Here is a 25,088-nt window from a genome sequence, read left to right as displayed (position 1 = left end):
TACATTAAAACTAAGTGAACTTAATGATTTTGTGACACATTATTACTATTTCTAATAATGAAAATTTAATCATTGATAGTTAACATTATATCAGCATTCGGGTTTTAAATGGAATGACTTCCATATTACCAAAGAATTACAGAATACATTTGGACAAAAATAAGGGTTAAAATTTAATATATTATGTATTTGTATTTGAAATCACAAGCCAACTAATTACAAAGTAAAATAAAAATATAGGATAAACAGCAAGTGCCTTTCTATCTGCTGGTTGGCTATCTCCCAGAAATATGATTGAAGCTACAAAAATAAGAAAAAGTATGTTATAATTAATATGAATAACCAAGTTAATCACTTTTGTATTATACCATAGGTGGCCCAAGAAAATCCACATATTGTTATCAACAAGCGTATGATAAAAAGCAGCGTAGTTTGTGTCACTAATAAAATAATTCTGCACAAGATGAGTGATAAAGTTGTAGGCAAGAGGCAATATCCCAGTACACAAACTGATTGGAAAAATGATCTGAAATATAGGTTCAAAGGACATTTTACAAGAGAAGTTGAGAAATGATATATGCATAAAATACTAATTACATATTTCCTCCTAAAAGTTTAGAATTTAGTGTGACTATCATTGATCCTATCCAAACTATCACGAAAACTTCAGCAAATTCTGGCCCTCCGTCATTGCTATCAAAAGAATTATTTCCTTGCAAAATTGTGGCCATAAATGTGCAAAGTATTAAAGGACCCCATAAATCCCCTGGAAATGGAAATCACTAAAATGTATGTATTTGATGTGTTTTAATATCTCATTGTATTTACACTCTTTAAGAAGGCTAGACTTTTGTTTTGGTATTAACACATGATAAAACTTAATTCCAACTGCACGAAGATCTCTCATCTACAAAAGACAAGTCTTGAGCACAGAAAGTACAACTTTTTTTGTTACAATTAGTTTATTTCTATTTCACATACCACAGTATCGCGTATAGGTTCATCAAGGGTATTAAATTCTAATTTTCCAGCTGAATTAACTGGTTTTTGTAAACCTGCCACTGTCATTTCACCTTCCAGTGATCCTGGCAAAATATCCTCGTACATCTAAGTAAAAGTATTATATTAGCTCACATTTATACTTATTATATAAAATTACCCATTACGGCAAGTTTTTATTACCACATACATTTTGAATAGTGTTTGAGTTATCATTCAATGAGAAAGAAATGTTTTTATTATATAGCGTAGTGTAAATAATTCACACAAAAGCACATAAATTTATAACATATAAATATATAATTGTGTTTGGTAAAGCATGAATGGTAATAAAATATTTAGTTACAGAAGAAAACATATTTTTGCTATGCACGATAATATAATACATTCAACGGAGATACTCACATCCAATTGTGCTCCTTCATTATCTTTCATTTTTATATACTATTTTAAATTAAAATAAATATTTTTAGTATTACTTTATACGTGGACTGTCAAATGTGGCATTTGTTACTTGCAAAACAAACATCGCTGTCAAACTATTGAAAAATTTGTACCATTAAGTTGGCAACGAACGAAACCAAAATAAAAAAATATTCAAAAAACGGCATTTCAACTGACAAGTGTAAAATTTAAAATGTATAAACTGTTGAAATTTAATTATCTATTAAAAATACTATTATTATAGTATAGACCAACAAATAAAAAACGGCAAAATAATAATAAAAATAATAATTTATATTATTGTTGGGTGTCCAAGTTATGCCTTGCACTTTGATTTTGATCTAATATAAAATTAATGATTTTCATATTTAGATCAATATGTGTTAAAGCTGAATTTTTGATGGAATAATGGAATGAAGATGTAGTTTCTAGACAATATAATAATGCTTTACCAAACACAATTATATATTTATATGTTATAAATTTATGTGCTTTTGTGTGAATTATTTACACTACTAATGATGTAGTTGTAGTTGATCTTCCAAATGTTCGCATATGTTTTCTGATCAACAGTTTGATTTGAAGCAGAGCTTATGATGTCGGCGCTACACCTGGAGTTACTAAAATTCTTATTTATTTATACATTTATATTTTTATTCCACTTTATCGCGCAAAAATTTATCCATATACTCTTCTTTTATTAATGAATTTATCTTTCCAGTGCGGAAAATAATTTGAATACAAACAAAATACATGTGCATTTGGATTACTGGACTACTTCAGATCTAAACTGGTGATTCACATAAAACGTTAAACAGTCGAAGATTCGAGACATGTCGCCAAATGTTTGTATAAAAATCATTTAATGACATTATTAACTAACACAAAAAATGCGTTTTGCGTCGTGGCGTCGACGATTTTTTTCCATAGCCCTCTTTTCGATAATAGTTATTCCGCTTTTTTACATTTTATTGACATGGACAATACAAAAAGAAAGAAAATTTATACGGCTGTCAGCTTTTAAAAATACTAGTAATATTAAAGATTTGCCTCAACTGGTCGAAGGTAAGACAACAAATTGTTCAGTTGATCTAAATCATATTTTTTGAGGTTATTTGAGTTTTTATTCAATTGTTGATTGCTTATTCTCATAGGATTGGGTAATTTTGAGCTGAAGAATGTTCTGATAAGAGAGGGACCAGGTGAAGGTGGTCGGCCCCATAGGCTGAGGAAGGATCAACAAAAGGATGTAGCGGAATCTGAATCACAGTATGGGATGAATATGGTATGTTCAGATGAAATTTCTTTAGATCGTACTATTGAAGATACTCGACTTGAGGAATGCAAACATTGGAACTACCCAACCAAGTTGCCTAAAAGTAGTGTAATTATAGTGTTCCATAATGAAGGGTGGTCTGTTCTTTTGCGAACCGTATATTCAGTTATTAATAGAAGTCCAGATTATCTTCTTCATGAAATATTGCTAGTTGATGACTTCTCTGATAAAGAGCACTTAGGCATAAAATTAGAATATTATATTAAACAGTGGAAAGGACTAGTTCGATTAATTAGAAATGATCAGCGTGAAGGTTTAATAAGAAGTCGATCTCGTGGTGCTGAAGAAGCAACAGGAGAGGTTATAATATTTTTAGATGCACACTGTGAGGTGAACACTAATTGGTTGCCACCGCTTTTAGCACCCATTCACAGAGATAGCACTATTATGACAGTTCCTATCATTGACCGCATTGATCATAAAACATTCGAATATCAACCTGTTTATGATGATAGGCATCATTTCCGAGGTATTTTTGAATGGGGAATGTTGTATAAGGAAAATGAGGTTCCATATCGTGAAATTTATATCAGAGAGCATAACAGTGATCCTTATAAAAGTCCAACGCATGCAGGAGGCCTATTTGCCATAAATCGTGAATATTTCTTGCAAATTGGGGCTTATGACCCAGGCTTACTGGTTTGGGGAGGAGAAAATTTTGAACTGAGTTTTAAGATTTGGCAATGTGGTGGAAGTATTGAATGGGTACCTTGCTCAAAGGTGGGTCATGTTTATAGAAGTTTTATGCCCTACGGTTTTGGTGATCTAGCACACACCAAAAAGGGATCACTTATTAAAAATAATTATAAAAGAGTTATTGAAACCTGGTTTGATGAAAAACATAAAGAGTTCTTTTATACTAGGGAACCAATGGCAAAATTTTTAGACATGGGTGATATATCAGCACAAGTCCAGCTCAAAAATAAGCTACAATGCAAAGATTTCCAATGGTATATGGATAATGTAGCATATGATGTTTTAGATAAATTTCCTGAACTGCCTCAGAATGTTCACTGGGGTGAATTAAGATCACGTGCAAATGGTAACTGCTTAGATACTTTTGGTCGTTCTCCTCCTTCACTGATGGCAACTCAGCATTGCCATGGGTTGGGAAACAACCAACTTATTCGATTAAATGCAGCTGGGCAATTGGGGGTAGGAGAACGATGTATTGAAGCTGATACATGGGGTGTTAAATTAGCATTTTGCCGCTTAGGCACAGTTGATGGGCCTTGGAAATATGATGAATCAAGCAGTACTTTAATTCATCAAAAACGTAAAAAGTGCATGGCAATGCACCCACAAACAATGCAATTATCTCTAATGTCATGCGATGTAAATAATTTGTATCATCAATGGATTTTTCAACGAATATATCCAAAGTGGGAATGAGTTTAGGATTTCAATAATAGAATAGTAAAACGATTTCAATTTTTTTTTTTTAGTAGTTATTTATTTTTATGACTTCTTATGACGCTAGTGTAAACAGTACGACCTGCAGAGCTCTACAAACGCACACCATAATAAATGATATATTTTTACTAGTATCTGTAGCGCACGGTTTAAAAAATTCGCAAAGAATAGTTAAAAACCAAATTTGATAATTCAATTATGCAAGTTTATGAGAAATATATCTAAGATTAGTATATCAAAATTTTAAGATCCTTGTTTATCTACGGATACGCGTATATTTGCAACACAATTGTACATTATGCTATATATATATATATATATATATATATATATATATATTCTTGGTAAGTAAAACGAAATGGAAATTTCAATTTTACATTATGGAATGAAAGATAACTAATAATTATAAAGATTTATTTATATAAACGTATAAAGATATATTTTAGTAGGCCTATATATATAATGTAACATGATTAGACATCAATTTATTATAATAATTTAAATAACTGATTTTATGGAGAATTATTTATATGCAAAAATATATTTTATTCAAATTTATACAACACCGAAATGGACAACTTTTATCTTGCTATTACTTTCTTCTTCAGTCTTATTATCTAGAACAAATTTACAATGATATTTTAAAATCAAGTGATATTTTACATGATAATCTTACCTAACATGGGTGTAAAATCTTTTAAATAATCCTCATTGGGATGGCACAATGGTAGGCTATCTGCTAATTCTCGTTTTGGATCAGTTTGGTAAATGCTTTTCGATCTTCTGGTAGCATCATTTATGACATTCACTTTATCTCTCCTTGGAATTTCCTTAATATAATGACATTGATAAAAAAAAATCATACAAATGCTGATGAATGATGATGAATTGAATATAATTACTATAATTAAAATATTTGCTTACCGGTACAACAGCAACAGTGACAGTATCAGAAAATTTTACTTTATTTTTTTCTCCACTTTGCTTTGAACCAGTTCCATTTGGAGGATTATTTATGGAAGATGATTGCTTTGGATGATGTATGCTTTGATCTTGATTGAGATTTAACATTGCTTTTGCATTTGTAACTGAAGGTGGTGGAGGAACCTTTGTATTACATTGGATGCTATTACTGAATTTTGATGCATAATTCAATTGCACTGATTGTCTAGGTATTTGACCAGATATTAAAGGGTATTGAAATATAGGAGCAGGTGGTTTGACAAGATTTTCATGCACTTTTGTGAAGCTTGAAGATATATATGTATTATGCACCATCGGTTTGATTGCATTTTGAGTCTGGTCAGGACTTGAACTATATAAGGCTGGTATAGATTGGGCTTTATTAAGAATTGGTTTAGGGATTATGTCTACAATATGATGTTTTGGCATACTTCTAGGTAAAGCCATTGGAGGTTTTGGTATATTCATATGATTTGAACTAAATTTGGCACCCGCCAAATTACTTGAAACATTTGGGAATTTTGATTCATAATCATATCTACTACTGAAGTTTGCTTGTGTTACACTCATTGGTGTTCTTGGACTATTATTGTTACTAGTGAAGTGATGTGTTTTGATTGAATTAGCCGAACTTATTTCAGGCAAAGGAGGTATAGAACAGAGAGAATGTTTAGTATAGGGTAGAGGCGGAATATAAGAGGAGGATGCAATATTGGGAACAGGTGGCATATTCTTTTCATTGAAGTTAGAGGATGTCATTTTGGTGTTAAAGTTTTGAGGTATGGGCATTTCTAAATCATCATCATGCCCTTGACAATCATCACTACTGCATGTTTCATCTGATTCAATAGATCCATCAGAACAGCATAAAGAACAAGATGAGTTGGAACATGTGGAATCTGAAAGAGTACAAGCCCAATTTCAAATACTTGACTGTATTGAATATTATTTAATTCTCTTACGGTCACTGCTGAAACTTTCAGTTCTTTCATACACTTCTTCAGCTTTGCTTTTTGCAGCTTGGGCCATCTCATTATCATTGATGTCTGTGGCACAGTAATACAAATCCATAAAGAGATCATAATGATTGATATCAATAGCTAGACAGAATGCTTTTTCATATGATTGGTTTCTGAAAATAGTTTATAAATTTGAACAAATTATTGCCTTAGATTTTCTATTTATATTGTTGAAAAAAGTAAATTCATTTGAAAACATACCGCAATAAATGGTGAAAAAATCTTCTAGTCATATCACTAACTTGCTCTCCATATTCCAATTCCGTTTCATAAGAAATAGGTCTTAATGGTGCATGAAAACTAGCAAGTGCAGTTTGCAATTGCAGTTCTGTTTCATCATTCAGTGGTTGTTGAAGTAAATAATTAACAATTTTATGCAAAGAATTCAAACAAACAGAACCATATGAATCCCAATTTAGGCACAGAAGGATGTTAATAGCTTTGTCAACAAAGCAAGATGATAAGTATTGGTGAACAAAAACATCTGCTGTTAAACCCATATTATGTATGTCGCCTGTAATTTTGGTTTTAACAAAAAATATCAATTATGTAAAATATTTTTTGAATATATTTTTAGAATTTAAGTAACCTGTTAACCCATTGCTTCCAAACAATCGAACTATTGCTAGAGGTCCATGTTCATACAAAAGTAAAAGAAAACTGTCCGTTTGAGCATATTCTTCAGAATACAAAACAATATTGGATTTTTTGCTCCAACACATTTTTAAGAGAATAGGAGGGTAACTGTAAATGTTTAAACTTTTAGGAATGTATGAAAAAAATACTTATTACTCTAATTTTATTTAAATTACCTGAAATATGATGTTAGGTCCAAAATATTTGTTGAAGACATATCATCACTTATTAATTGTACTATTATAGTTGACAATGATATATCAAAAAATTGAAGCTGGCTTCTTTCATTTGCTATAACAGCAATCGCTCCATCTAAATGCCATGAGATGGTCGTCGGAATCTAAAATCATTATTAATTATAATTCCTGAGTTATCACCATTTGGAAATCATACATGTACACTTACAAAAGCAGCTTTAACAAGATGTGTTATACCCCTTCCATCATCAAAAAGCACCAAAGAACCATCTATACAACCTAACATTAATTTTTCATCATCGGGACTATAACTATGACAACATACTTGAGTTTGTAATGGTATAGAGGTGACCGCTGTTCTTTGTAGTCTGTTTTTGGAAACTGCATATGTACAATTTTCAACTGTAACTTCACCCTGAATAAAATGGATATATTTGTATATTCTACTGCATTATTCACAAAGCCAATAATTACATACATTTTTTGAAACTTTTTGCTCAATAGTTCTTATTATGTGGTCATGAATTTGTGAGAATACTACTGAAATAGGATCCTGCTCTGTTCGGTAATAACACAATAACTCCAATTTAATTCTGTAATATATTAAACTTGAAGATGACTGAACAATGAAAGTAATGACCAATTATAAATTATAATTTATTTTGTACCCTGTTAATAAATAAACATGAATATTAGCTCGATCTTGTTCTTTTACTTGTGGTGCCCAAGGATAAACTTCATCTTGCGAGCTTTTCCACCAAATGAGTACCATGTCTCCAGAAGTATTTATCATTATATAGCGGTCTAATTTTCTGCCAGAAGGACCAGCAATTTCTTTATGTGCTAATCTATAATTCAATTTTATAAGTTAATATACATTTTTAAAACTAAATTCACAATACAATGATAAATTTTTAAATAAACATTACCTCGGTTCTAAGTTGCTAAGTTTGTCTACAGAGTCTAATCTTGCACTATATTTATTAAAATAAACTATTGTGATTTGATTATCATTATAGGAACATAAAATGTGAGTTGGAGTATAGACCACTAAAACAGCAAAATAATTGTAACTAATATATATTAAAAACTATGTCATATGCGAGTAAATGGTACAGATGATTACCTGTGCAAATATAATCTGATAATAGCTTTCCTATTAAATATTTGTCAAAAGTAATTTTAAGGATATCTCCAGTAAAAATATCAATATTGATATTAATATCAGCCCTGAAGAAAATACTAATAATATTTTATTGTGATCTCTCCATTGACAATAAATAACATTATGCTGATTTAATTGCTCTTCTAATTCTTTTATGGATTCTCTTAACTTTATTGGTCTTTTATTATTAGGTGCCCAAATAAGGCCTCGGCTTTGACCAAAATCCTTTTTGCCTTCATAATGATAACTGTCAGAAAAATCTTTTTTTTCTTGATATCTAAAAAACGATTTATCACTAGTTTTGAACAGGGTATTAAAAGTACAGGCTATTGTTAGGGGTGTCTACCTAAAAACACTTAAATCTGTATCATTAATAACCACGTCATCTCGGAAGCTCCAGAAGCGAGCCTCGCTTAGTAATGTTAACATCACGAATATTTGATATAAGCTTTTAAGATCATAACACTTATTTTGGGAAAAATTGTATCAAGTTTTTGATCATATCCTTTACAAGGACTTATTGTATCTCACTCAAATTAAACACGAATTGTGTATGATTAAACAAAAATGTAGTTACCTATATTTTCAAATTTAATTGAAAATATAGGTAACTAAATGCACCAATTTAGCACTAAGCGCTACATTTATTTTGAAAACAAAACATTTCACTTAAAAGCGAACAATATTTTTGCCTTGTTATGACATTTAGCCTATTTGGTGACATTGCACAGTCAATGAACAACAATTATCTTTAGGTTGGCGACATTGCTTATTAAGTGTATACTTCATGTCAAATTTTGACATTTCAACATAATTGAACGTCATAAATTTGCTTTAAATAAAATTTACAACTTTTAATAATGACTAAAAAACTATTTTTAATTTGCATAATTATTTGTGCAATACTTCAATGCATAGCTTTTCCTGACATTGGCAAGTGGGATGTTCAATTAGACAAGGTATAATTAAAACTTAAATAATAAATTCGTCAAAAGCCGGATAGCATTCAATAGTTATTTAATGTTTTTTCGTCTTTTTAGGAAAGAGCTTCTGTTTCAATTCCAAAATCCTTATACAAAGGTTCACAGATATTTATACAGAGTCAGTATTGTCTATATCTATATCAAGTTCCTCATTTATTACATAAAATTCATGCTATCAACATTTTTTATTTATTTAGTAACATGTTCTTCATTAGAAGAACCACCTCCTGAGGTGCAAATACAATGGACGTTACGTGAATATATATGTTGGCAGGAGTATTTAAAAGTTGGAAATGGGGTGAGCTTAATATTACATTCTCTAAAAATAACTCTCTTCTTAATTTAATATTTTGTTAGGTATTTTATAATGTTATCCCTGTAGCTGAAATTCAAAGCATAAATAATCATAGCTTGAGCATATCAAGCATTCCAATAACAAGAGCTTGCAAAGGACATATAATTCTTGAAGAAGTGCCAAATATTAAAGATAATAAAAATGATAATAAAGATAAATCAGGAGGTGATCGATCACAAAGAGATAACACAGCAAATGGAAATTCAAATACCAAATCTGTTAAAGCTTTACTCAGCCATCCTAAATTGGTAAGACAACCAGTTTACAAATATTTTTTATATTATCTAATATTTAATAATTTTTTTGAAGTCACAGTTTTTATTTATGTTACTCCTGAAATATAATGTTTGTAAATCAAGACTTGATTTGCCATATTTTACTAATATAAAAATATTATTTTGTACCAAAAGGCATTTCAAAGAATATATCTGGCTACTTTAAGTTTATCCTTTATTTGAATTATGAATTAAACTTTTTGTTTTAAAGGATACTCCAAACCCCGTATATACAGTGCCTGCTGATGGAATTTATATGCTTACTCTTCATATGTTCAACAAAGAAGACAAAGATTTTAATGCACAAGTAAATATTGAGATGCAAGGCAGTTACGGATATCTTTCAGCAGTTGATTGGCCATTACTACCAGTAATATTTTAAATGTTAAATTACTGCAAATGGAAAGTTTCAACTTTCTAATAATATTTGAATTATTTTAGTTCTATGGAGGAATGTGTATAGTATATGTTATATTAGGAGTAGTGTGGTTATTTGTGTCATTTTTACAAAATTACTGCAAATGGAAAGTTTCAACTTTTCTAATAATATTTAAATTATTTTAGTTCTATGGAGGAATGTGTATAGTATATGTTATATTAGGAGTAGTGTGGTTATTTGTGTCATTTTTACAATGGAGGGATTTGCTAAGAATTCAGTTTTGGATTGGTGGTGTGATACTTTTAGGAATGCTTGAAAAAGCAACATTTTATGCAGAATATCAAAATATAAACGCTACAGGAGTATCTGTAAAAGGAGCTGTGCTTTTGGCTGAATGGGTGTCTTGTGGAAAAAGGACATTAGCAAGAATGCTGGTCATAATTGTGTCCTTAGGATTTGGTATAGTCAAGTAAGAACAAAATTATATATTTATCAAAAAAGTGTCAGGCTTATAAGTTATGCAATTGATTATTATAGGCCTCGATTAGGCCCAATGTTACATCGAGTTGTTGGAACGGGTGGATTGTACTTCATATTAGCTGCGGTTGAAAGTTATTTAAGAGTGATGCATATAAAAAATGATCCTAGTAACCAGATTTTGGTAGCCAGTATACCATTAGCTGTCTTAGATTCTGCAATTTGTTGGTGGATTTTTACTTCCTTAGTACAAACAACACGCACATTAAGGTTACGAAGGTAATAAATTGCATATTAAAAAATAATTGCAGTGAAAAATTTTTAACATCAATGTTTTTGGTTGCAGAAATATGGTAAAATTATCTTTATACAGACATTTCACAAACACTCTCATATTTGCAGTAACAGCATCTGTGGTGTTTATGCTTTACTCCATAAAATTCCATAGGCTGGCAATATGTCTAGAGGTATGATTTTCTACCATAAATTTTATCTTTATTCATATTTTTTAAAGTTGAATATATTAAATAAACAATTAATATTTTTTTGAACAGGATTTCAAAGAATTATGGGTAGATGAAGCATTCTGGCATATTCTATTTTCTGTACTACTTCTTGTTATAATGATTTTATGGAGACCAACAAATAATAATCAGCGATATGCATTTACTCCACTACTAGATAATCCTGAGGATGACGAAGAAGGTATGAAAATTAATTGTTAGTCAAGCATAATATTAATGTATGCAACCATTATTAATGTTTCTATCAAGAATTGAGATAATTGTATAAAATAGTAATTTATTAGGCAGAAACTGGTTAAAAGCACTAGTAATACTATACTGTTCAAATTTAATATTAATGTTTTTTATTTTTAATTTCCCAGATGAAGATGAACAATTCGTGTCTGATGCATATGGTGTTAAAATGAGAGGTGGAAATAGAAGCACATCGCCCAAACCAAAGTCATCAACAACACAAGAGGAAGATCTCAGGTGGGTGGAAGAAAATATACCCTCAGCAATGGCAGATTCAACATTGCCAATACTTGATTCAGATGAAGAAATATTGAATACAAAATTTGAGGTTTCTAAAATGCAATAGATACTTTTCAATTTTAAAGCTAAATGTAACATGCATAGTGAGATTTTTTTTATGGTCTTACTTGCTCACAAAGATTGATTTCGTAATATAAAATTCAGTAACTTGCTTTGTATTCCAAATTTGTGATAAGGTATTAGATTGTATAAAATTATATTATTTCAAGCCAGCGTGTAATATAATATGAAGACGCTCAAAACAGTTCTTTTATGAGATCTGTATAGAATATTCTACAGGTTCATTCATATCTGAAAACTTTGCCTTAATAAGTTATGATGGTAAATCACCATCATTATTTTTGTGGCATATATATTTTAAACTTCACATAGACAAACTATATGATTAAATAGTTAAAGTACTGTTGATCAATCTGTTTTATAATGTTGAGATCAATATAACTAAGATTGGTTAACAGGTAAAATTTTTGTTCTGAGGACGATTTTTTTTTATCATTTGGATGTTTTTTATTTACTGCACTTAATATTTGACATTTGTATAAAAACAACAAATATTTATTGAAATAATTACGTATTAATTAATACTTTACAAATTACATCTAAACTTAATAATTAATAGTATTTAAATATAGTAAAGGCTGTATATAAATCTTATGTAGTTGTAACTATAGTAATTACCTTACCTCTCTTAAGCTTGCAAGACCAAATTGGCAAAATAGATTCAGACCTGTAAAATAAACTTTTGTACCATGTGCAATTAAAAAGAAACACAAGGCACTGCTAGCAAAACTAGTTTGTATTAAAAGAAAAATAATACAATAAAATTGAAAATTGATAGAACTGAATTTGTATCAATCTGTACTATCAGATTTAAAAAGAAGATAAAGCAAAATAAGTTTTTTTCAATTTCTGCTTTTATTTATGCTAAAGGAAGTTATGCTAAAATTTAATATTAGGGCTAATGGTGCCTCCTGTTTTTCCTGATGGCACATAGTACAAAACTTTTATGGATTCTAAATAAATGGCTTTTATTTGATTTTAACAATTTGGTCTTGCTAGCTTTAGAGAGGTAATTATCTTCATTTAGATATGATTCTAATAAGAATTTATATGGCTCATTATCGGTAAAAGTCATAATCCTTGGAAAAGATAGTTACATTCATATAAAAATTTAACTTCCTTATCTTTTCTGTTACACTGGCCGCAAATAGTTTTCGATCACAAATTTTGAAGTATTTTTTCTTCCATAATTTTTCCGCGATTAACTATGCACAATAATAATATTATTTATTATTCGACTACAATTAATTAACGCTTAATACAAAATATATTTACACCGTATAAATTTAATCCATGATTTCAACAAACGTTGTCCACATTTACAATCACGAAACATTTGATTAATCCGGTCACATTTACAAAGTATCGAATCATTTCATCCACAAATTCAAATAATTTATCGCCAAATTTTCATGATTTTATCTTTGTATGCTTCAGAATTGTGTTCAGTTAAAAGTATGAATGTGAATAAGCTTTCATAAATCTTTTCTTGGTTTGTACTAAGTGTTTTAAGTAGTATGTAAAGTTAATGTTGCCAGAATTGAAGTCATTAATGCCTTTTAAGGTAACGAACTGAACAAATGCAAATTTGTATTTAATTGATGTATATATACTATTATTGTAAGCATAAATAAATATATTGTGTTCCAATTTTATTATAGACGTTTCCTTCAATTATATTAGTTTTTACCGTTGCTCACTCCAGACTATATTTTAGTCTAATCCATAAAATAAACATAGAAATATTTTTTTTTAAACCAGTAAAATTTAAACCAGCTATTTTATAAATAGATTTATTACATATTATTTATACACATACATTCTTATTTTAATACATTTTGCGGTTTAATTTATACCTATTCTTCAGAACAGTCAGAAATATATACATATATAAAAAGCAGTAAATTATTCTTTTATATAGTAGTTATTTCAATTCTTTTAAATTTCTTATATGTAAATTTTCATAAACGCCACTCACTTAGTTTTGATGATTATTAAAAATATGCTTTATCAATTGCACTAAAGATAAATATTTACTATAAAAATACATATCAAGCAATTAATAATTATTATATTTGATGCAATAAGGAAAAAATAATTGGGAATATCGTACATTGGTAAACTATATATATTTTGCATATTTTTTATTAAATTATAAAATTTCAATATTTCTTGAAGACAATATTTAGTTTTAACATATATAATCTTTATAGGAAACATTTGGTTTTCTTTCTTGCATTAAATCTACTATTCATACACATTTTTATCATTTATTCACATCATTTTTGCAATGTTTTTTTTTAATAGTACTAATACCTATATTTAAAAGTAATTTCGATTTATCAAAATACGGAACATTGCAAAAACTGCGATAAAATTTGGAATGTTGAATATTCACAATTTGAAATTGAGTTTTTTTTAGTATTTGGCTTGCATAGTATTTGCATTTTTATTTCAAAATTTAATATAATATAAACATTGAATAAGGCTCCTAATAAAAAAAATCGAAACTTTCATATAATATTATACATACTTCAAATAATAGGTATAAAAAATATTTTTAGTCATAACAAAATATGTTCAAATATTATAATGTATTTTAAACAAGGTTTTTGCCATTTTATTTTTATGAAATATTCAAAGATATTATCCACGAATTTTTTAAACGACTTCAGTGATTGCATTTTCAACGACGGATGTGTAATCTTGTTTTCAATGACAATTCGCTGTTATCGACAATTATGAAAACAAATTATAACTATATAGAAATTTATCAAAACGTTACATTATATATTGTCTTTTTTATACTAATACAGTTCACTTAAAACTAGATCGAATTCTAGATCCATCGAATCACAGTATTTATCAAAAATGCACTAATCACTACCATTTCACTCAGAATTGTAGATTTGTGGCACATCAGACACGTTGAATGTGATCCTGCAGAATCCGCTGGAAAAAATAAAATAATAATTAATTAAATTTCAATTTACACTTAAAGCTAATTGGGAATTGATTTTTTTTATCTCCACATAATGAAATTACTAGTTTCCAATATAAATTTAATTTGAGCTATCCTTCAGTTTTAAAATTAATTGTACATTAACAAATTGAATGGTTTCTTATTGGAATCGTCGGTGAAGGATGGAAAGCAATATTTTTATTTTAGTTGAATAATGCTTTCTACTTTTTTACTTCTTTTAATGTTGGCGTCAAATGATTCAGAAGGACTTGAAACGTCGACAATACATAAAATTATTAAATAAAAAGTTAATAATATGCAAACCAATGGTACTGTTATAATTTATAGTAAAATGTTTGTACTCAATTTTAAATACCTAGTACCAAATATAGACTTTGCAATAACGTGAGCAAAACTATTTTAAGTGTGCAAATAGTTATATCTATGATTTAATATTCACATAGTCTCCTTGACGTATTAATTCATCTAAAACGTCTAGTAACATGCACACTTTATCATGCACCACCGTTTCACAAGTTTGATGCAATAATTACTTGGTGGAACATTTTAGGAGGTTTAGGCTAATTAATCGCTGTTATAACTTTGAAATTTTACTAGTTACCACTTACTGTTTAAATCGGTTTCTAACTATGAACACTAATTTTTCACATTTTTATAAATTAGATTTTAAAAGACATAATTATAAATTTATAATTGTTATATACAATGAATTTGATTGATATATACAATGATTAATTACAAATTAAATTTGCAAAATTTCAGCAGATAGTGATCAGATATATTTTCTTAGCAATGCAATTGCTGAAGCATATTTTTGAAAAAAAAAATTGAAGAAAAAAGTTGAAACAAAAAAATGTTTTTTCCGAAATCAATTATTTTGTTAAGACAAGCAGAAATTTCTCTGAATCATTTAAATCGGACGCTTAGTTCTCTCATAAACTGCCATTTTTTGCACATTTAGCTCCGTATCTTCAAAATGGCTGGGCCTGCTTTTGCCAAAAACTAATAAACACTTCTCCTAATCATTACAAATTGAATGTTTTTTAGATCATTTAAATCGGATACTCCATTCTCTCAAAAACTCGATTTCTATTTGGATCTGCCTTTGCCAAAAACTAATCAGGTCTTTTCCCTATCAATAGAAATCGAATGTTTTTTGAACCATTCAAATCGGTTGATCCGTGCGCCCGAAAACGTCACTGGAAATCTGTATCCATACATATATACACACACACACATCCATTTTTTCTGAGGTATGCCAAAATGTTCAGAAACCTTCAAAACGTCGAGAAATGTAAAAATTTTCAATTTTGATTTTCGGCCCATTACAATAACTTACCCTACGGGAAGTTAAAAATGTTTGATCAAAGATGATTGATATTTCAAGTGTTCCCATTTCAAAATGAATACTGTATTTGGAGGAATGAACTCCAAAGGTTCAAATTAAGTAATTATGTGTCATAGTTACATAATAATTGAATTTTACAAGTACCACTAATTGGTTACCCATTATCGATTCTTCTATAAATACATTACGACCTTTAATACAGTAAATTTTATGCGATGAAATGTGGTAAAATATGAATCGTTCCCAGTTTAGTAGAAATCCTGCTGATTGCAATCGATCTTTACCGCGGCAGCTCACGGCTTCATGCTGCGACCTGCATACCTATATATTTTATCGCCGCTCCGTCGACTGATTGATATATAACGCACGAAGTTTAGCGCAATTTCGCGTGCCCGCCTCGTGAAGCAATACCGGCAGCAGTGGCGGCAACAGCGTTTAAAGTAATTGCTTTCGAGTCGCAAACGAAGTTTTGTGCCGCGCGTAAACTCGCGATTAAGTCGACGTCTCGGGTATTAAGTCATTGTGTCGCAGGCGCCGGTGTCGAACCTGCGAGAAACTACGAACCTGGGACACCCGGAGCCCCGAAGAACCGGGTCGACCGGCTCCGGAACTCTCGCGAGACGCAAATGTTTTAGAACACAATTGTACGAAAGCTGTATGTTCAAGATTTATGGCGGCTGCAAATGCATTGAAAGTCTAACATGCAAAATTGAAATTTAACACAACATTAAATGCCTGTGGTTTAGTTGCTGAATATATGGCTGAAATATAACCGTTGTTGTATCATTATTGCTAGAAACTTTAGTCATTACAAGCTGAAATTGTCATTTAATTTTTCGGAGTTATTTCATGAAAGACACTTTATTTCATATATGCACATACTTATATATATATATATATATATATATATATATATATATATATAATATATATCATTAGACACACAGTCCACTATTGCAATTGCAATATTTAAATATTAATATTTTTTAGATTGTGAACTCTATCATCAAAAGCAGTACAAAGTTCCATCAAAATTGTCAAGAATATACTTTTAAAAGCTAATTACGTATGGCTGGATCAATCTTTACCAAAATCTAATCAACACAATTCTTTGATATCTTTCAAACAGATTTTGAATTCTCAAAATTGATTCAGAATTTATAGCACAAACGTAAAGAAAATTTGGTAGTTACTAAATTTGGTAGTTACTAATTATAAAACTCATGCAAAACTATTCAACACGAAGTCTTTATCGAGTTTCATCAAATGGCTTTTGAATTTTTGAAATTTATGCAACCATTATTGAGAAAACACCAACAAAAGGTCAAATTTTGAATTAAATCCAATTTTGGTGTCAAACGATACAGAAAGCAAATCTGAAATATATATCAAACTTAAATAAGTCAACCGTTAGGTTGTCTTTTAAGGAGAAGTATCATCAGAGCAGCTCAGTATTAAGTTCTGATTACTGTTAAAAATAAAAATAAAAGTAAATTATTTTTAGAAATGCTGTTATTTAAATGTTGATAAGTTAGCTTGATAATAATATTTTAATGCGATCAAAATATAGAGGAACATGAAGTAAAATTATGATGATTATCAATCAACTAGTAGAATTATGCTGTTGCCTGTGATTGGTTTTAATTGCCTTTCATATTTTAAATATGAAATGTAAGAATGAATTCAAGCTCAATGAATGAATGTATAAAACACAGAAAAACTTGTTATTTTCTAATGACGTCTACAGAAAAACCATTCGGAATCCTTGGAATAAACAGTGACAATTACAATGGTAAGAATTTCCGAGTCGGCCGCATCTTGCAAAAAGTGCAACGTCGTGTGGGCAGAGAAGAAAAGCAATAAAATATCGCGACAAGCTCACGTTATTCCGCTCAGGCTTTTCTTGCAGGATTCTTGAAAAAATATACAACAAGGAAAAGTTCCGGTCTCGCACACGTGTGCATGCGGTGCACTTGGGGATTGCAACGTTAGATATATTATTGAAGGCAAGGTTTAAGTTTCTATTAAAATTTGTATCAGAGATACGATAGGAAACGTGCTTATCAAGTGGTTATTGGCAACATTTTTTCCAACGAACAGATCTACGTGTTCTATGAACTGTGGTTGCCAACGTATATCCTAGCCCAGGATTTTTCTGAAGAGGTCAATCCAGTGGTCAACCACTCTTCTATTTCATACATAAAGTATATGTTATTGGTAACATTTTTTTCAGGAATCACATCTATGTGTTCTTTGAACTGTGGTTGCCAACGTATATCCTAGCCCAGGATTTTTCAAAAGAAGGCAACCCAGTGGTCTCCACTGTGTAGACTTTACTTTTCTCCCAGCTAAATTAACAAAATTAATGCTGATTTAAAAAAACGTAGCACAACCGTATCCAGACTCCCCTAATACTCTGAACTTTAGTTCCCACAAAGGACGATTTTAACTTGACTATTGAGCCAATTCTCGCATAAAATAGAAATGCTATGGTTATGCAATATTTATATTTAATGTACATTCATGGTCTTGGTGGTGGTATAAAATAATATTTTTAAATTTATTTAGGTTAACAATAGTTATTCGTATAACTCTGTATATTTAAGAAAATCTATATATTATTTAAAAAAATCTACTTCCTAAATTTGAGATATTATTATAAGATTAATCTAAATAAGATTAGCTAAACATTACCCCCTCGAAACTTTCTATGTACGTCTGTTCGGGTATAAAGTTTAGAAGGCTCTTATTAATTCAGCATTAACCCTGCTCCTTAATTGATATTTGAACATCTCAATTAAGATGCATGCGTGTGTTTAAGATAAGTTATAAATCCAATTTTGAATGTGATTTTTGTTTTAAATATTTAATAATTCCGGGATCCTTGGCCACGTAATTACTTTGAAGATTTAACAACGAAGAGATACTTGACAACAATTTGTCTTAAAAGTCGATTTAAATATTTATATTGGTTCGAAATTGGATTTTAAAAAATATAGGTTTGAATGAAATTTGCTAACACACTTTAGTACATTTTTTTTAAATGAGTTTCTCTGAAAGTGGAGCGATTTTTTAAATTTTAAATTCATATTTTAACAGAAAGTCTTAATTTTTGAAAACTTGGGGCAATTGTACCATTATTTTTGACTAGTTTTATCGCACTCAGTTATTATTAGAATTTATGTAACATTCGTAAAATATTTTTTCTAAGTTAATTCAGTAATGACGGGGAAAGGCTGTTTTCACTTGGAAATATATTTTTGATCTATATTTACAAGCGAAAATGGATATCACTACTATATGATATCAAGTTGTCCAAAAATACTTAATAATGATTACATGTTTAACTTTAACCACATGTACGTATCAAATATCAATTGTTTATATTTAGTTTAAAGTAAATCTATTAGTAACGATTTGTTTGTTATTATCAGGAAATACTATTAGTGCATTAGATTAGATTTTTTAGCTTGAGCAATATTTATTAATTTTCTACGTTGTGGGTCTTCAAATCTGAAAACAAAGGGAAATTTATTGCCGTATACTTTATATGCATCTGCAACGTTATTTTATCCTTAAAACTACTTAAAAATATTCATATAATTAATAAATTAAAAACAAAAATCAAGTATTTCCTTATACAATAACACACCAATCTTTACCAATAGATTTACTTTGAATCCATTGATGTTGGATGGGCGCTTGTAGGTTTTTACTTATGCATTTTTTTATTAGTATGCAATTAATACAAGTACATATTTCGACTATGTTTTATATAAAACAGGGATATGATATGATAACAAATGATCAAGATACCAAGACTTTCTTACTCCTCAAGCATTTACTACCACCCTTTCCTTTACCGATGTGAGTTTTACTCGGCAACATTCTAATAGCGTCAGTGAAGAGTTTTAATGAAAAACTTAATAAAAATCTTTAATAAGCATTACATATTCCATAAACGTATTTTCAGCATTTAGCGCAAGCCTTAAGTGTATATAATATAAACAGCAAAAGCCCGGATAATTCTGAATATTTTAAATGTTTAATATGAACGCAACAGTGCAATGCTAACGAAGTTTCAGTTTTCGCTTTTATGTCCTATCCAACAATGAGGGGCTATATCTTAATCCCAAAATCTTCGGCTTATTATGACGTTTTGTTACAATATTACTTTCATTATGCGGCGTTTAAATTTTATTCGCGATGTCTCTGTGTCCAATGACAGGACAGATTAGAGCTGAAATAAGATCATTTTATATCTCTGAAAGGATTTGGGAATTTATATTCATCACGGGTAAAGGAATTTTGAATTTGACATTTTTGTACGAAGATGGATATAAATAACATATACAAGGTTTAATTAATAATTTTTAATAGCTGGAATTACAAGGAATCCACAGTACTATAACCCGCTCTTTTTGGGTAACACCAGGTTAACATCATAAGACTACTGTTGGATTTCAGTGCTGGTGAAGCAGTTTCAAATTTGACATTTTGTACAAAGATGGATATAAATATCAGTTTTTAAGAGAACGGATGAACAGATTTGAATGATCTAAAAACATTCGATTCGTAATGATGGGGAGAAGTGGTGTTAGACAAATTTTTGTCGACGATTTTGGGCGTACGGATTATCTGATTTGAATGGTTCAAAAATTGTTTAATTTCTAGTGATGAGGAGACCTGCTGGTTAGTTTTTGATAAAGACAGGTCCAGCGGCTTCAGAGATATGGAGCAAAAAGTGTTAAAATGTCAGTTTTTAAGAGAACGGATGAACAGATTTGAATGATCCAAAAAACATTCGATTCGTAATGATGGGGAGAAGTGGTGTTAGATTTTGACAATGGCAGGCCCAGTCGTTTCGGAGATCTAAAGCTAAATATGCAAAAATGGCAGTTTTTGAGAGTTAAGCATCTGATTTGAATGATTTAAAATAGTTTCTGCTTTAAAATAGTTGACGAACAGATTGCCTTTGAGGACATATTTTTTTTATTTCAGTTTTTTTAATTTTCAATTTTTTTTAATTACTGAAAAATGATTTGGATTTTAATTCTAATTCTAGCTAAAGTTCTAAACATCACTTATATACATGAAATAAATAATTTTAACTTTGCAATTCGGTTTATATAATACTTAAAAATCTTAGACAATGTTCTTCATTTTAAATCCGATTTATTAAGTTTTGTTTATTTACTTTTTATAAAATAAGTATAATGAATGTTACATTATTTATAATAATTTATTTGAAAATATTCAATATTCCTTGAACGGAAAATTCCAGCAATTTGCCTTAAAGCACAACGCCATGCGCCACTAGTTAATAGCTCAAGGTTAAAATAAATCTTCAATAAAAGGCTCCTTTTGGGTAACACCAGATAACACCATAAGACTACTGTTGACTTTCAATGCTGATAAAATTGCATGATACATATTTGGCAATACTTGATCGATATTCCAATATAATTTATCGATAGATAATTTTGTGGTTGGTAACATGTACCTCGACCTTAATCTATGCCAAATGTTGGAGCGAATACTTTCAGTTCGTTCATAGTTTTTGAGGAAGAATGTGTTACGCAACAATTTATATTATTTCATAGCGTGGTGTAGATCTGAATTCAATTGAAAGAACTTTAAATACGTATTATTTTTAAATACTATTAACGCTATTATGAATTAAGTGGAAATATATGAACATTGCTCAAACGATAACTTTATAGTGGTTAATTTTCGGTGATCTGTGATGCAGACCTGATGTAGTCTATTTCGTGCACGTGGTGATTAATATTTGCTCTTCGGCTCGAGGTGAGTATTTCTTCTATGTATATGATGCATGAAATCAAGTAATATAGAATTTTTTTTTGTTAATCATAAAAATAGTATTATCTAATAATACCTAAATTTTATTACGCATCTCAAGGTATATTGGCAAATTCCGAATAAAATTGACCATCGAAAATATGCGTACAATTGAAAATAGCCCATGTTGGGCACTGCGGTGTGAAATGGCAATGACAAATCTTTCACACTATTTTTTTCTGAATCCAGTTGGAGTTTAACTCAGCTCACCAACCTAAGACAGTACTACTCATTATTATTATTAATGTAAAATTCGGTCTAGAAAACAACCCGGTAGTTGCTTGTTGTTCACATTTATAATCTATTTGTGTAGTAGTACTGTTTTTGATTTAATAATTTTTGTAGGAATGCTCCGATGGGATATTTTCACATGATATTATGTTTGATATTTATAATATCATTACTGCTTGATATCAAACTGGACCAAGTTCTTGGCAACGAGACCTACCCAATTATCATCCTTTGATTGACCAAAATTCAGAATAATAGTTTCGACAAAACAACAAATTTTGTTACAATATTCATACACATTTACATTTGTTTATAACCATAAATCTGAACCTGCAATTGATACAGATGATAAAATTTAAATTCTATGTTTATAAATCATGTAATCTATTTATAAATGTCAGTAAAACACATGAGCTAAAATTTATAAAGATCCTTTATTAATTTCCTTAGGGTAGTTTTTGTAATGGGCCGAAAATCAAATATATTTTTTTTTGCATATCTTCACGTTTTGAAGGTTTCTGAACATTTTGGCATAACTCATAAAAAAATTGATGTGTGTGTGTGTGTTTTGTGTGTCCGCATTTTTTCGTCCACGTTTTCGGGCGTACGGATCAACCGATTTGAATGGTTCAAAAAACATTCGATTCCTATTGATAGGGAGATGTGCTGATTAGTTTTTGGCAAAGGCAGGTCCAGCCGTTACGGAGATAGAGGCCAAGAGTGCAGAAAATAGAAATCGATGTTTTGAGAGAACGTATCCGATTTGAACGATCCAAAGGAACATTCAACTTGTAATTATTGGAAGAAGTCGTGTTTAGTTTTTGGTAAAGGCAGGTGTAGCCGTTTAGGAGATATTGAGCTAATTGTGCAAAAATGGTAGTTTTTTAGAGAACCAAATTTAATAATTTTAACTTCGTAATTCAGTTTATATAATTATAAATATTACACAATGTTACAGTATTTATAATAATCTATTTGAAAACATTCAATATTCCTCGAACATTTCGTTACGATACGGGAAGTTCCAGCAATTTGCCTTAAGGCACGATGCCATACACAACTAGTTAATTGGCGATCGAAAAATATTTGGTAAAATCTAAATAAAATGCTATGCCCTTTAAATTTAAAGTATTATCAGATCGCTTATCTAATGGTCATCTTATAATATGACATTATCTTCAATGTTTTGGTGTCTCGAAAATTTTGTTTCACAAAACGAATAGCTTGGCCTGCAGTTTTAAGTATATTATTATATAACCACTTGCTCCTACTTTGAAAAAATAATTATCAGTTGCAAAATTCAATTATTTCCGATTGACCAAAATTCAGAATAATAGTTTCGACAAAACAACAAATTTTGTTACAATATTCATACACATTTACATTTGTAAATAACCATAAATCTAAACCTGCAATTGATACAGCTGATAAAATTTAAATTCTATGTTTATAAATCATGTAATCTATTTATAAATGTCAGTAAAACAATTTCCGGGTGACAAAATAAAATCATGCATCAATATTAGATACTTATAATCGCTGGAAATGTTCGATTGTATTTGTATATTCATCACTATATTACATACTGTGGATAAATATATATTTTGCAAAATGAAAGGATCAATACCAGTGCTACTATGACTGACGTTTCAATTAAGGTTTATCTTGGATTTTTTTTCTGAAGCTATCGGGCTTTAGCATTTATGCAGAAATAGGAGACGTTAGGAAATTTTATAAACTGGAAAACTATTATCTTTGAGGTAATTAAGTTTCCAGCGCTGTTACGTGACAGTGTAATGTTTTGTTAAAGTCTTGTTTACGCAATTTGCTCATGAAGATATTGTATGAAACTTTATATATTCTTATTTTCGATTTTGATAGGTAATTAAATGTTTATTTATTATTTTTATGGAAACATTGTTTAAAGTGTCGCATGGATTTTTATAGTTAGTTTAATTAGTAAACGAAGTAATTATAAAATTATTAATCTCGCTTTTTAAAGTTGGTATAATCAATCTAGAAATAATTAACGAAAAAAGATGTTACGAAGTATACACTAATTATAGGTGCATTCAATAATTGATATTTATATTTAAAAATAAAAATATCTAAAGCTAAAAGTGTTACAATCGATGCTCAATGAATATTTAGAACGTCGAATACCATCGGATGTAAAATAAAACTAGCTGTGAGCGGAATTCTGTCTTAAGGCAATTAAGGCATCGTGCCTTAAGGCACATTGCTGGAACTTCCCGTACCGCAATTCAAAATTCGAGTAATTAAAAATAATCAATAATAATCAATAAAAGTTGATCAATGACTTGAAACTTTTAATAGAATTTCGAACCATATTAAATCATCTTAAATCATTCTATCTTAAATCATTCTATCTTAAATCATTTATTTTGCAATATTTTGGAAATTCTGAACTTTTTCTCAAAGCAATCGTACTGCTTTAACTGCATAAAGACGAAATATCGAAGCGCGTGAGCGCCGCGTCGTCATCTAACGCGTAAACATTGGTACGGAACCCATAGGAATGTAAACAAAATTTATACTTGCTATTAAAATCTCTATAAAATATCTGATAATTTGATGTACATATGTCTAATAATAATCATTTTTGACCGCATAATGGCGTTTTTTACTTTTTTATGTTCATTTTGTTCATTTGTCGAGTAAAATGCTTTTTTAATAATTGAAATCGGACGCTCCGTTTTCTAAAAACCAAAATACCATTTTTGGCACTTTTTGCCCCGTATCTTCAATACGGCTGGACCTGCCTTAAAACTGTCGGAAACTAATCAGCCACCATGTTTTTCATCAGTAGGAATCGAACAATTTTTTGACAAATGTTTGATCCGTGCTCTCGAAATCGTCGACATAAATTTTATTCGCACATATA

The 25,088-nt window shown here is 29.7% G+C and overlaps 4 protein-coding genes and 1 long non-coding RNA gene across 5 annotated transcripts; 3 read left to right on the top strand and 2 right to left on the bottom strand.

Annotated features, from left to right (window-relative positions):
• Positions 1-172: 172 nt before the first annotated feature.
• Positions 173-1,527, bottom strand: LOC113366778 (protein YIPF6). The gene is made up of 6 exons (XM_026608433.1): positions 1,405-1,527; positions 982-1,107; positions 829-907; positions 598-766; positions 369-526; positions 173-300 (listed from the first exon to the last, which is right to left on the bottom strand). The coding sequence occupies exons 1-6, from the start codon at positions 1,432-1,434 to the stop codon at positions 182-184; spliced, it is 681 nt and encodes a 226-aa protein (XP_026464218.1). The 5' UTR covers positions 1,435-1,527; the 3' UTR covers positions 173-181.
• Positions 1,528-2,231: 704 nt separating this feature from the next.
• LOC113366424 (N-acetylgalactosaminyltransferase 7-like) lies at positions 2,232-4,469 on the top strand. The gene is made up of 2 exons (XM_026608021.1): positions 2,232-2,508; positions 2,598-4,469. Exons 1-2 carry the CDS (start codon positions 2,334-2,336, stop codon positions 4,169-4,171), a joined length of 1,749 nt encoding a protein of 582 aa, XP_026463806.1. The 5' UTR covers positions 2,232-2,333; the 3' UTR covers positions 4,172-4,469.
• A 271-nt stretch (positions 4,470-4,740) lies between these two features.
• LOC113365951 (WD repeat-containing and planar cell polarity effector protein fritz) lies at positions 4,741-8,786 on the bottom strand. The gene is given in 14 exon segments (XM_026607496.1): positions 4,741-4,809; positions 4,869-5,022; positions 5,117-6,054; positions 6,118-6,287; positions 6,376-6,688; positions 6,764-6,918; positions 6,987-7,150; positions 7,216-7,422; positions 7,486-7,600; positions 7,676-7,855; positions 7,937-8,057; positions 8,134-8,232; positions 8,235-8,449; positions 8,519-8,786. Coding segments are annotated over 14 exon segments (2,976 nt in total). The 5' UTR covers positions 8,602-8,786; the 3' UTR covers positions 4,741-4,747.
• A 208-nt stretch (positions 8,787-8,994) lies between these two features.
• LOC113366286 (transmembrane protein 87A) lies at positions 8,995-12,193 on the top strand. Its single transcript, XM_026607868.1, has 10 exons — positions 8,995-9,131; positions 9,213-9,273; positions 9,353-9,453; positions 9,513-9,758; positions 9,997-10,155; positions 10,350-10,633; positions 10,702-10,920; positions 10,988-11,108; positions 11,196-11,346; positions 11,528-12,193. Exons 1-10 carry the CDS (start codon positions 9,033-9,035, stop codon positions 11,743-11,745), a joined length of 1,659 nt encoding a protein of 552 aa, XP_026463653.1. The 5' UTR covers positions 8,995-9,032; the 3' UTR covers positions 11,746-12,193.
• Positions 12,194-21,660: 9,467 nt separating this feature from the next.
• On the top strand, positions 21,661-22,592 carry LOC113368162. The gene is made up of 3 exons (XR_003366354.1): positions 21,661-21,898; positions 22,014-22,225; positions 22,298-22,592. It is a non-coding gene; the product is annotated as an uncharacterized LOC113368162 (long non-coding RNA).
• Positions 22,593-25,088: the final 2,496 nt, after the last annotated feature.

The sequence above is a fragment of the Ctenocephalides felis genome, unplaced genomic scaffold (genome assembly GCF_003426905.1).
Source record: "Ctenocephalides felis isolate EL2017-DRISC unplaced genomic scaffold, ASM342690v1 CF-g0.4_SCAFFOLD_01170, whole genome shotgun sequence".
Classification (NCBI taxonomy): Eukaryota; Metazoa; Arthropoda; class Insecta; order Siphonaptera; family Pulicidae; genus Ctenocephalides; species Ctenocephalides felis.
The sequence above is the reverse complement of the archived record's forward strand: the minus strand, read 5'-3'. Positions and strand labels throughout refer to the sequence as shown.